Raw genomic sequence first — 14169 nt, 5'->3', positions numbered from 1 at the left:
TAGTTTCTCATAAATAATTAACCCACCTTAAACAAATTCATAGGTCTATACATTTTATTCCGAAATGAAAAAAAAGTTAACATTTTATATAGAGTGGTTTTAACTAAATACTTTAGGAGTTTTGCATTAATTTCTCCGAGTTATTTGAAAGACCTTGCCTTAGTCTTACAAGCCTTCTATATAAAAAATATTTTCTTCAATCGTCTTAAAATAAAAACTATAAAGAAAATCTAAATATAACCCTAAAAAAATCTAAATATAACCCTAAAGGGCTATAATTTAAGAGATGTGAATCACTTTATAGACTAATTCTAACAAATGTCCCTAAAAACTTGCCTGTAAAGTGATTTTTATATTTAAAGTCTCAAGTCAGAGGAGTATTCCAATTAGAAGAACCTGGATAATAATTGATGCCTAAAATAATACAATTTTTTAATTACATTGCTTTATAATATAAAGATCAATGTGAACAAAATAAGTACATAAGAGTAATTACAGTGATTTATTTAATTATTAGTGTACTGGGGATTGAACTCAGGGCTTTGCACATGCTAAGCATGAGCTCCACCACTGGGTTACACCCCCAGCCCTTCTTATTCTAATATGTGATTATTTTGATATGTAGTTTTTTTAATAGTATGAAGAAAAGTAACACAATGGTTTAATAAGTCCAATGATTCACCAGAATGTGATAAGAATAACTTACAGTTCTCTTTGACTAACGGGATCCTGTTTGTTTTTTTTGTTGTTGTTGTTTTGTTTTGTTTTTTTTCTTTTCTTTTTTAATGGATGTATAAGCCTTAAAAAAAGAACAAGCTTATATGAACAAAAAAGATGGTGGAAATGAATTTGCAGTTTGAAATTCAATATATGAGGAACTTTAGAAGCACATTTATTAGAACTCATAAAATGAAGTGTAAATGATAACAGGAAGTTTATATACTGAAACAAACAGGCAAAGAGACTGAAAAATGTAGTCACAGGCTCTTCTGGCTCTGATTCATTGCCTCTGTTCTGAATTTCCTCTCACAGGATTTTGTAAGCACTGAGTTAAATGCAGATCCTACCAACTTTTTGGTCTTTTCCATCCTATTGCCTATTGAGTCTTGTGTTAACAAGCTCTTCAACATTATGACCAAAATACCTGATATAAACAACTTAAAGGCTTTATTTTAGCTCATAGTTTCAGACGTTTCAGCTCTTGCTTAGCTGGCTCCAAGGCAGTTCTGCTGGGAAGCAGACAGAGACAGAGAGAGAGGAAGGAACCAGGAATGAGATATACACATCCCCAGTGACCTACCTCCTCCAACAGTTCCCCACCTACCTTCAGTTTCCACAACTTCCCAGGTGTCCATTCAGCATTCAACGGATTAATGCCCTGATGAGTGGTTGACCTCATGATTCAACTACTTTCCAAAAGCCCTGAACATTGCTGCAATGAGGACCGGATCTTCAGCACATGAGTCCTTGGGGAACATTTCATATCCAAACCATAACAACTCTTAAAGATAACTCATGAGTTTAGTCCATGAGTAGCCTGAGCCTCACAGATCTACATCACCCCCCAGAGAGAAACCCACCATTTTCACGGAGTCAGTCAAAGTTTCCCACTGATGGAATGGCATCGATATCTGGCTCCTTCTCCAATGGTCATAGCGGGCTCGACTCTCTTCATTGGTCAGAATCTCTTTTGCCTTCTGCAGTTTCTGAAAAGTCTCCACTGGAAAACAAATCAAGAAATGAGAACTTCTTTCTTGGAGGGGCTAGTTTAAAATTCAAACCATCAGAAGATCTTTCTAGAATCATTGCTCTGCCATTTACTAGTTATATGACCTAAGGCTAGTTTACCTAGTTCAGCTTTAGTTTCCTCATTTGTAAACTGTATCATAAAGACAAGGGAGATCATGAATATAAAATGCCTGACACACAGTTTATCCACTCCCTTTATTGCACTCCACTGCTGTGCCAAGTGCTGCCTGAGGTGAGGACAGCACAGTTGTGAGTAACAGACAGTATTAGCAGAAGAGACAGAAATCACAAACATTGGAAAAATAGAATTTTGTCTACTAGGAAGTTAGTGGGAAGTAGTGACCAAGCAACAGGGACAGTACGAATGAAGGTTTAAGGCAGGAAGAAACACAGTAATGATAATTTAGAGAAAGTTGAAATTGTCAATGAGGCTAAAGGACACAGGGCCAGGAGAGGGTTGGGGTTTTTGTTTTTGTTTTTGTTTTGTGTGTATGTGTGTGTGTGTGTGTGTGTGTGTGTGTGTGTTTCATTTTGTTTTATCATCAGAGCAATAGAAAACTACTGGAAAGCTTTGAGTACAGTAAATAATGTTGTAGGTGCTCAGTAAGTAGTAGTTTGTCACTGACCTGTGTGACTAAATGGCATGCAAGAGAAACGTTTCATGGCCCTGTTGGAAACATTTCCAAAGTCTCTATTGCCCCCACCACCGCTACCCTATCTCCATAAAGTTAAAACTTCACATAGAGCAGGACACAAAACAAGCTTGATATACAAAAATCAACTGTTTCTACACACGAGCAATGAACAATCTGAAAACATATTAAGGAAACAATTCCAAGTACCAAGACAATTCAGTTAGGAAAGAATTCCACTTTATAACAGCATTGAAAAGAATAAAAACACTCAGAAAATTTTTTAACAAAACAAGTGCAGAAACATCCTGAAAACAACACAATCTGTTGAAGGAAATTAAAGAAAATCCAAATAAATGGAAAGATACCCCATGTTCCTGAATTGGAAGATTTGATATTGCCAAAGTGGTAATATTCCCCAAATTGATCTACAGATTCAACAACTTCTACTGAAATCCCATTTACTTTTTGTGCAGAAATTGACAAACTGGTACTAAAATCTTAAAATATGTAAATGTAAGGGACTCAGAACAGCCCCAACAAGCTTGAAAAATAAGAACAAAGTTGGAGGACTCATACTTCTTAATTTCAAAATTTCCTCAAAGTACAGTAATGAGAACAGAACTGTTGTGACTTGAGGATAGACGTGTAGATAAATGGAATAGAAATGAGAATCCAGGGGCTGGGGATGTGGCTCAAGCGGTAGCGTGCTTGCCTGGCATGCGTGTGGCCCGGGTTCGATCCTCAGCACCACATACAAACAAAGATGTTGTGTCAGCCGAAAACTAAAAAATAAATATTAAAAAAAAAAGAATTGAGAATCCAGAAATAAACCCTAACATACAGTAACCGATTTTTTAAAATATTTATTTTTTAGTTGTAGTTGAACACAATGCCTTTATTTTATTTATTTATCTTTATGTGGTGCTGAGGTTCGAACCCAGGCCCTTGCATGTGCTAGGCAAGCACCCTACCACTGAACCACAATCCCAGCCCCCAGTCAATTGATTTTTGGAAAGAATACCAAGACAATTCAGTTGGGAAAGAACAGTCTTCTCAGCAAATTGTTCTGAACAACTAGATATCCACATACAAAAGAATGAATTTGCATCCTTATTTAAACCATATATAAATTTTTTGAACTTAAAATGGATCACAGATTGAAAAGTAAGAGTTAACACTATACAACTCTTAAGAAAAAACCTAGGAGTAAATTTTGTGACCTTAGATTAGGCACGGCTTCTTACAAATGACACCAAAAGCATAAGCAACAATAAAAACAACAATGACAAAAATAAACTAAGTGAACTACATCAAAATTAAAACTTGTGTGCTTCAAAGAGTACCATCAATGCTGGATGTGGGGGTACATGCCTGCAATCCTAGCTATTAGAGAGGCTAGGTAGGATCCCAAGTTCAAAGCCACTCTGGGCAACTTAGTGAGACCTTGTTTCAAAAAAAAAAAAAAAAAAGAATGAATGGGGATAGCACAGTGACAGAGCATTTGCCTAGCATGTATAATAACCCAGGTTCAATCCCAGCACAAAGAAAAAGAGTATCATCAATAAAGTGAAAAGACAACCCATAGAATGGGAAAAAAATATTAGCAAATCATAGATCTTATATGGTACTTATATCTAAAATTTGTAAAGAACTCTATCAACTTACTAATAAGATGACTCAATCACAAAATGGGTAAAAGGTTTAGACATTTCTTCTAATAAGATACACAAATAGCCAATAAACATATGAAAAGACACTCAGCATCAATACTCTTCAAGAAGATAGAAATCAAAACCACAGTAGAGTAGCATTTTACACCTATCAGGATAGCTAAAATAGAATGATGATAACAACTGGTGGATAGAATATAAAGAAGTAGGTACACTCATACATGGCAGACTGGAATTCAAAATGATGTAGCAACTTTGAAAATCAGTTTCTCAATACCTCAAAATGTTAAGCAGAGTCACCATATAACCCAACAATTTAAATCCTAGGTATATATGGTGAGAAATTAAAGCATGCATCCATGCAAATACTAGTATATGATAGCAGCATTATTCATAATGGCCAAAAGGTGGAACAATCCAAATGTCTATTAACTGACAAAATCGATAAACAAAATGTGGTGTATCTGGGCTGGGGATATAGCTCAGTTGGCAGAGTGCTTGCCTCACATGCACAAGGCCAAGGGTTCAATCCCCAGCCCACCCCCACACACACACACACAAAATAAGTGGTATATCTACATAAATAATATTAAGGAATTATCATTCATCAATTTAAAAAAGAAATGAAATAATTGATACGTGCTACAACATGGATAAATAAATGTAGGAAACCAGTCACAAAAGACTACATATTGTATGATTCTTATTTATATGAAATATTCAAAATTAAGTGAATTAGTAGCTACTCGGAATGGGAAGTGATTGCTTCCCTCCAAGTATAAGGTTTCCTCTTGTGATGAAATGTTCTGAAATTAGACAGTAGCAATGGTTGCATAACACTGAATATGCTAAAACCACTAAAACATACCTTAAAAGGTGAATTTATAGTATGTGAATTATATCTGTTGTGTACATTATTTGTGTTGCTTAAAATACACACACACACACACACACACACACATATATTTTTATACACAAAGGATCTCACAAAAATAGAAGGGAGACCAATAGAGAAAGAGGATTGAGAAGGAGGGAAAAGGGGAGGGCATGGGGGATTACTGGGGAATGAAATCCACCAAATTATGCTATGTCTATGTATGAATATACCACAATAAATCCCACTTACATATATGATTATAATGCACTGACTAAAATAATAATAAACAGAAAGGAGATAAGTAAAGTAGAGCAAACAGATTAAGGGTAGGGAGGAAGGGAGGAGAAGGGAAGGCACTGGAAAATATGACTGATCAAATTATGTTATGTGCAGAGACAAATACAGCATCATGAATCTCATTGTATTCAATTATATACACCAATAAAAATAATAATTAAAAACCATTTGTAGAGGTGATGAAAGTTTTTTTTTTCTTTTTTTTCTTTTTTTTATTATTAGTTGTTCAAAACATTACAAAGCTCTTGACATATCATATTTCATACATTTGATTCAAGCAGATTATGAACTCCCATTTTTACCCCGTATACATATTGCAGATTCACATCGGTTACACATCCACTTATTTACATACTGCCATACTAGTGATGAAAGTTTTGTATCCTGATTATGATGCTGATTACATGATTCTACACAGATGTTAAAACTGTGTGCCAAAAAGTCAATTTTACGGTATGAAATTTTTTTAAATGAAATTATTCTAAAACTACCTGAAACCATACAAGACAATTTGCGAAAGGGCCAAACATAATATTATAAATAGAAAGTATTGTCATGACCACAGTTATCATTTATAAGCTCCTACTCTGTGTGAGACCCTGTGCTGGACCTGGCATGGTCACAGTTTTCCTTTAAAAAAAATTTTTATGAGGTGGATATTATTATTATTATCCCCATCTTACAGAATCTAAGGCTACAGGAGATTAAGGTAACTTGTTCTAAGTCCCAAAGTTTCAAACAATGGAGCCATGGTTCAAACCCAAGCCTGCCAGGCTTCTAGCCTGTGCTCTCTAGGCCACACTTGACCACCTTTCTGCTCCTTCCATTTTCCTGCAATATTTTTTGTCCTCTAATCCCCAAATTCTGCTTCAATCCCATCATTCGTTAATAATACTGAGACTGTGGAGCTGGAGATGTAATTTAGTGGTAGGGCATGTGTTAGCATGCATAAGCACCTGCACTCTATCCCTAGCACCATGGGGAAACTGGTTTTGTATATGTGGAAGAATAAGATTAGATCCCTATCCCTCATCCTGCACAAAAGTCAACTCAAAATGTGAAAAACCTAGGAATTAGACCAGAAACTTTGCATCTCCTAGAAGGAAATAAACAGACAACACTCCAACATACAGTTTCATGCAATGGCTTCCTCAATGGGACTACTAAAGCTCAGAAAATAATGCTAAGAATTGACAAATGGGATGGCATCAAATTAAAAAGCTTCTGCACAGCAAAGGAAACAATTAAGAATATGCAGGAAGTGAGGCATGGTGGTGCATGCCTGTAATCCCAGCAGCTCCGGAGGCTGAGATAGGAGGATACGAGTTCAAAGTCAGCCCTGAGATGCTAAGCAACTCAGTGAGACCCTGTCTCTAAATAAAATACAAAAATAGGACTGCTCAAGTGCCCCTGAGTTCAATCCCTGGTATCAAAAAAATAAAAAATAAAATAAAATAAAAAAGAATATGAAGATATGAAGAGATAATCTACAGATTGCAAGAAAATTTTGCTACCTACTCTACTGAGAGAGGATTAATATCTGGAATATATAAATAACTCAAAAAATTTACCACCAAAAAAAACCCTCCTAATTAATAAATGGATAAATGAACCAAACAGATACTTCTCAAAAGAAGAAATACAATGGCAAAAAATATTTTTTTAAAGTTCAACTTCATCGCCATGCGTGGTGGCTCACAACTGTAAGCCCAGCAGCTCAGGAGGCTGAGGCAGAAGGGTCACAAGTTCAAGGCCAGCCTCAGCAAAAGCAAGGTGCTAAGCAATTTAGTGAGACCCTGTCTCTAATTAAAATACAAAATAGGGCTGACAATGTGACTCAGTGGTACTCGACTCAGTGGTTGAGTACCTCTGAGTTCAATCCCCGGTACTCCACAAAAAGTTCAACTTCTTTAGCAATTAGGGAAATACAAATCAAAACTACATTGAGATTTCATCTCATTCTACTTAGAATGGCAGCCACCAAGAACATAAACAATAATAAATGCTAGAGAAGATGTAGGGAAAAAAGGAACATTTTTTAAACTATTTTGGGGGATTGTAAATTAATTCAAACACTATGAAAATCAGTATGGAGGTTCCTCAAAAGACTAGAAATGGAACCACCATTTGACCCAGCTATATCATTCCTTGGTATTTATCCTAAAGAATTAAAGTCAGCACACTACATATTTATAGCAGCTCAATTCACAAGAACTAAATTATAGAACCAGCCTAGGTGTCCATCAATGGATGAATGAATAAAGAAAATGTAGCATATATTTGTAGGAAAATAGTTGGAACTCAAGAGCATTATGGTAAGTGAAATAAGCCAAACTCAGAAAGTCGACAGTTGTATGTCTTTTCTTACATGGGGAAGATAGAGAGCAAAAGAAAGGTGAGGGAGGGGGTCTCATGAAAATCAAAGGGAGATCAGTAAAGTCGAGAGAAAGGGACCACAGGGAGGGAAGAGGGTAGAGAAAGGGAAAATACTGGGGAATGATTTTGACCAAATTATATTGTAATATTGTGTTCATATACAAATATGTCACAATGAATTATGTATAGTTATAACACATCCATGGGGGCTGGGGTTGTGGCTCAGCAGTAGAATGCTCACCTAGCACATGTGAAGCCCTGGGTTTGATCCTCAGCATCACATAAAAATAAATAAATAAAATAAAAGTATTGTGTCCAACTTCAACTAAAAAATAAATATTTTTTAAAAATGCATCCATTAAAAAAAAAGTAGAAACAGAGAAAAAAATCTTCAGCACCACACTCCTTTATCACCCCTGGTCTATACTTTTCTTCACACTTACTCCCAATATTATTTGCTTATGATTTCTCTTTTCTACCATAATATAAACTTCATTAAGGCAAAGACTTGTCTGTTTTGTTCTCTGATGCATCCCTTCTACTGGAGCAGTATAGTAGGTGCTTAGAAATGATCAGTTGAATGAACAAATGAACACGTGCTTCCTATCTTCAGCATGCATATGAAAATGGTCTTACAGTGCTATTATCTGAGCTCCAAGCACCAAAGAAAAAACAAATTTTCAAAATATTTCATGAATTAGGAACATTTTAATAGTATCATACAATTAAAGTTACTTTGAAAGTGTTTAAAAATACCTCATGAAAAGTAGCCAAGATCCTCTGAACCAGAAAAATATTGGGGCAAATATAGAGTTAGTGCCTACAACACCTCCACATCAATTGTGAAAACTCTGATCTATTTCTGTATTCTAGTTAGTAAAAAAAATAAAATAAAATAAAGCTGTTTTCCTAAGCCCCCACCATGCTGACAAATCACTCCAAGTGTCTGCTATTATCCTAAGCTACAGCCTGACACAGAAAGACACCTCCAGGATGCTGCTCAGAAGCTGGTCAGCACAGGCTGTTTCCAAGCACTAACCATTTTATTAGAATGGTTAATATCACCCCTGGAGGCATCAGCAATTAATAGATTAAAGGAAATATCCTAAAGATGGGGGCAATTGAAAACTACAGGAAAACAAACTAATAAAAAGCATCCCCAGTGAGCAATCCTTCCTGTTGCTAATGGAAATGTAAATGTTCCCATGTATGAATCTGATGTCACTTTTTCCAACAGGAATAAAAAGTCTATTAAATTATCACCAAGGATACACATGCCAGCTACTACTAGTGCAGTAGTTGTAAACATTTACATTTTTAACTGTGAGTCACTTTGTCTTTGTACATTACAGTCAGCCTCAATTACCAGATATCTCAGAACGAAAGAAGTCGACTTAGAATTATTCTGATGTCAATCCCTCAGCAACAGTGGATAAGCAGAAAACAAGAGGGACCTTATCTTTTCTGTTATGTGCCCTTTTTCATGTCCTATCCTCTTTACTACATTTAATAAAAATGACTTTGGGTTTATATTTGTCTTTGAATGTATCAGCTAATTGAATGAATGACACAATATAAACATTTACCAGTTCTGGGAAGTGAGATTTCATTTTATGAGTTTAGTGTAGCAAATAATGCTGGAACCCTTTGATAGACATTCTGATTTAACTAGTGGGCCTACTTTGAAAATATAGAGATTCTTTTCAATACATATTTCATGAAAGAATTTGTATTACTATAACCACATTTTAACTGTATTTTATTTATATTTACATGAGAAATAATAATATGATGTCAGAATTACTTTGAAAAAAATCTATGAAAAAATATTTCTATTGTTAATTGTGGAGAGCCATTCTCACACGTGACTGGGCGACTCCCGGTTTGGGTCTGAGGCGCTCTGGCTAATCTGTGTCGGAGCTTTCCCGGCCCTCTCCTGATGAGAGAACCCGTCCGTGTGGGGGTGTGACTGACCACTGACCCCAGGGGCCAATCACTGACCCTGAGCTTGGAGTGCGGCCCCCCTCAACCTTCATTGGATGGAATTCTCCCCTGAATTTCTTGTTCCCCAATAAAAGGCTACTCCCTGGCGTGCTTGCTCTCTCTCTCTCCTGCTAGTCCTGAGTAATCCTTGCTGCCCTACGGGTGGTTCGAGGTTGGAGCCAGAGAGGGGAGCCGTCTCAGACCTGGTCATAGAAAAAGGTAACTGAGTCTGTGTGTTTTATTTCGATCGCCAAGAACCTCATTAATGAAACCAATGCGCTGGTCGTGTGGTGGAGTTAATAATGGTTCTCTGAGAGACCGAATAGGAATAGACTTTCCCTTTCAACATTATTTATAACATATAAAGAAAAAATGCTTATTTCAACTCAGTTTTTTTTTTAATATTTATTTTTTAGTTGTAGTTGGACACAATACCTTTATTTATTTATTTATTTATTTATTTTTATGTGGTGCTGAGGATCGAACCCAGGGCCTCTCACGTGGGAGGCGAGCACTCTACCACTGAGCCATAATCCCAGCCCCTCAACTCACAGTTTTGAAGGTTAGAGCCCATGATCAATTGACCCCATTGCTTTGGACCTGTGGCAAAACAGCATATCAAGGTGGGAGTACATAGTGGATCAAATCCACTTGCCTCATGGCCAAGATACAAAAAGAAGATGAAAGGGTCAGGGTCCCACAGTCAGGAACGTGTTTTCAATGACCTAAAATTCTCCCACTAGGCCCCACCTCTAAAGGTTCGGTCAGCTCCCAATAGCACAACACTAGAGACCAAGCCTTTAACATATGGGCCTTTGGGTAACATTCAAGATCCAAGCTGTAACAGGGGAGAAGGCAATAAAAAGGATAACACTGTAGGAAAACACTGAGATATTAAAAGATAGCAGTTAGCAACAGAAAAATTTCTTCCCTTCTTTAAATATCCAAATGTCTTTGAAGTTTGTACATCAGTAACAAAGATATCATTTCATAGGTACTTAGTTTATTCTGAAACCTTTTTTCATGGTCAAAAAGAAATTAATAGGGGCTGGGGTTGTGGCTCAGTGGTAGAGCACTCGCCTAGCATGTGCAAGGCGCTGGGTTCAATCCTCAGCACCACATAAAAATAAATAAACAAAAATAAAGGTATTGTGTCCAACTACAACTAAAAATAAAATATTTATTAAAAAATAAGTTAATAAAGTATTGATTTGAAACGATTACTCTTACACATACAAGGGGATGGCAATGAGCAACAGTAAGGAGCTTTTAAGCTCAGTGACAACATTTCTATAGCACAACTAATCCTGCACACATCACACACATCTGGCAAGAGGAAGGAATTTCTAAAGGGCTTAGATTTGGATTTTTTTTTTTTTAATGAATAAGAGGAAGATCCAATGATTACTAACAACAAAAAAAAAAAAAAAAAAAAAAAACCTCTCTCATTTTTAAAAATACTGCACTGCTACTTAAGAACAAGAAAAGAAAATCCACTGAATCATAATTGCCAACATTTCCAGAGTACTTTCCATGTGCTGGATACCTCATTTGATATTCACAGTAGATATATGAAGCAATATACTATTAATCTACCCATTTTATCTATGCAAATGCTAAGGTTCAGAGAGGTTGTCCAAAGTCAACTAGCTCATAAGTGGTAAACAGGAGAAATCCTAACAAACCAGATTGTGGTACTATCTACTACTTTATCTGCTAACAAATCAATAATGGCAATGGGGAGGCTATATTTAGTGCACCAAAAAGATGTGTATTCAAATTTCTCCTGCATATAGATTCTCTACAGGATAACTCTTTCCCATAATTAGATACATTTTGAAATCTGCCCATTATATTCTGAATTTCTGTCAAGCTAAAATTCATTATCTGGGTGAATTTTTTTAACATTTTAAAATATTTTTTATCAGCAACCTATTCTTTCTCCAAGTTTGCAAAGAATCACTTTAATTTTCAGAGAGTTATATTAATCCAAATTCTTTTTTTAAAAAAAAAAAAGAATGCTCAAACAGGTTAAAAAACAATCTCAAAGATTGAATCATATATCATCTGCAGGCCCAACAAGAGAAGATATTGATGTCTGTGTACCTTTTCGTTTTAAACAATATTTACACAGTTCAGTGTTTCTGAACAAGAAGCCTCAGGCAGCCCATACATGAAAATCCCCGTCACTATGGCAACTAGAAACAGTGATATTGAACAGTGATCCGTCACATATTGTTTGTCAGGCACAGAAAAACAACTCAGAGTCATGCTTCACTGGAAAAGAACCTGGTTAAAAAATAACCTGGAGTAGTGGTTGTTTTTAAATGTTTATCAAGTTTTCATGATTTCATGCCAGAACATCTTAACATTAACTCCAGGTCAAAGGTATAGTTAATGTCTCTTAAAGAAATGTTCATGCATTCATTCATTCACTAAGTCAAGAAATTATGCTGAGTAGGTGCCCTCTGCTGCAGGAGCTATGCTAGGTAGAGGATATACCACTGTGAAGGAGACAAGCAGGGGGTCTGCCTCACTGAGCTTTCAGAATAACTAATAAGCAAACATATGGGTGCTCTAGGTAGCCAGGGCACACAGGACTTTCCAGAGGAAGTGATGGCTAAGCTGAGACTTAACACAAGAGCATGACCTAATCAAGCAACTGTGGGGCAGGGGAGGGTACAGGCCTTGTGGATGTTCCAGGGAGAAGCCAGCAGGCATGGTGATCTGAAGAGTAGAAATAATAGGGCATATTAAGAATCCAACGTAGTTACAAATGGCTGAAATAGAGCTCTAGGCGTGGTGGTGGAGAGAAAATGAGGATAGAGAAAGGGGTGCATGGTATGAAGGGGCTTGTTCCTAAAGGCCCAGAAAAAGACATGCTACACATGAAATATGGGTTAGCAAAAGAAGCCACACCAAAAATAGTACATGCCATATGATTTCATTTATATGACAGACAAAACGAGGCAAAACTAATCAATGGTGATAAGAGATCAAAAAATGGGAGAGGTGCGAACTCTGAACAGGACATGAAAAATGATTTCTAAGGGTGCTGAAAATGTTCTACATCTTTCACTGGACTACAGTTAAATTGTTTATACATATTTATAAATGCATCCAATTTATAATTCTGTTTGCTCATGTTACCTTAAACTAGTTGTACCTTAATAAAAAGGGACGATCATATGAGCAAAATGGTTAAATATTTAATATATTCTTTCATATGTAAGAAATTATCTGTTTATATAAATCAAACAAAGGGAACAATGATTTCTAGAGAAAATTAATAAACAGTTTTGAGTCAAGGAAATATTTTGCTAAATAAAAAAGATTTGGGTTTTATGCAACTTGGAGTTACATACAGGTCTTAGCATAATATTTTCATTATAGAAAAATTACACACATACACACACACACACACACACACACACACACACACACATATCATCAACATATAGCAAACATAATCATCAAATTTAAGATCTAAATATATGAATATAGTGCAAGGCCCTTGGTATGACCCCAACAAAACACACACACACACACACACACACACACACACACAATTTTAACTTTAAAATTGAACAAATTAAAAATAAAAATCAGAGTAGGAATACACAGAGACAACAAGTGCAATGATAAAGTTTTAAGCTGGGTGGTACATACATGGGCATCTGTTATACTCTACTTCATTCCTTTTTGCACATATTAAATCCATTATTTTTCCATAATTGAAGAGAAAAAATCACTGTCTACAAAATGTAGTAGTTAAAGGAATGCCTAGAGGGATCCAGGCATGAAATGAGAGTGACTTGTCCCTATATCAAATGATAATGGCATGAGGATGAAGGGAGGAAGACACAGGGAGAGAGACATGAAAGGTAAATCAACAGCATTTGGTAATCAATCATATATGGATGTGAAGGAAAAGAAGGAGACTAGGGTTTTTTGCTGTTGTTATTGTTTTGCTTTGTTTCATGTACTGGGAATCAAATCCATTCTACCACACTCCCAGCCCAAAAGATGTCATTTCTGCTTGGCCAAATGAATGGATGGTGGTTTTATTCAATGAGATGAAGAAACAGAAAAATAAGCAAGAATTCTGAGGGAATAAGAGGAGAATAATGAGTTCAGGTTTTGACAAGATAACTTTGAAATTGAAATTTCCAAGAAATCTCTACAGTCTGAAGAGAGGAGCAAGAACAGGGTTAAGGACAAATTTGGGAGCTATGACAAGGCTCAAGTCAGAAGTAAGCTGAGCAGACAGCTTAGGGCAGCAGAGAAGGAATCATAAAAGAAACAGGAAAAAATCAGCCCAAAAAACTGGAAGAAAACTACAAGTACATGTCATCCTGGTAGTTGAGGGAAAAGAGTGTTTCAGGAAGGAAGTATAGGCTGGGGATGTAGGTTAGAGGCAGAGTGCTTGCCTAGCATGCCCAGGGCGCCATGTTCAGTACCCAGTCCCTCAAAAGAAAGGAGAAGAAAAAAGGTATGGTCAACAGTGTCAAGTTCTGATCCAGGCTCAGAAAAGATACAAGCTAAAAATAACTTAAATTTGGCAAATAGGAAGTCCCTGATC

The 14169-nt window shown here is 36.2% G+C and overlaps 1 protein-coding gene across 2 annotated transcripts in view; it reads right to left on the bottom strand.

The window, feature by feature from the left end:
* The window catches only part of Dnajc12 (DnaJ heat shock protein family (Hsp40) member C12), a 52907-nt gene that overhangs the window by 22676 nt on the left and 16062 nt on the right, over positions 1–14169 (bottom strand). For both annotated transcript variants that reach the window (XM_027931421.2, XM_071610725.1), the window contains one exon: positions 1581–1720. In XM_027931421.2, the coding sequence (XP_027787222.1) occupies positions 1581–1720 (140 nt within the window). The remainder of the gene's footprint in view (positions 1–1580; positions 1721–14169) is intronic.

The sequence above is a fragment of the Marmota flaviventris genome, chromosome 4, assembly GCF_047511675.1.
Source record: "Marmota flaviventris isolate mMarFla1 chromosome 4, mMarFla1.hap1, whole genome shotgun sequence".
NCBI lineage: Eukaryota > Metazoa > Chordata > Mammalia > Rodentia > Sciuridae > Marmota > Marmota flaviventris.
The sequence above is the reverse complement of the archived record's forward strand: the minus strand, read 5'-3'. Positions and strand labels throughout refer to the sequence as shown.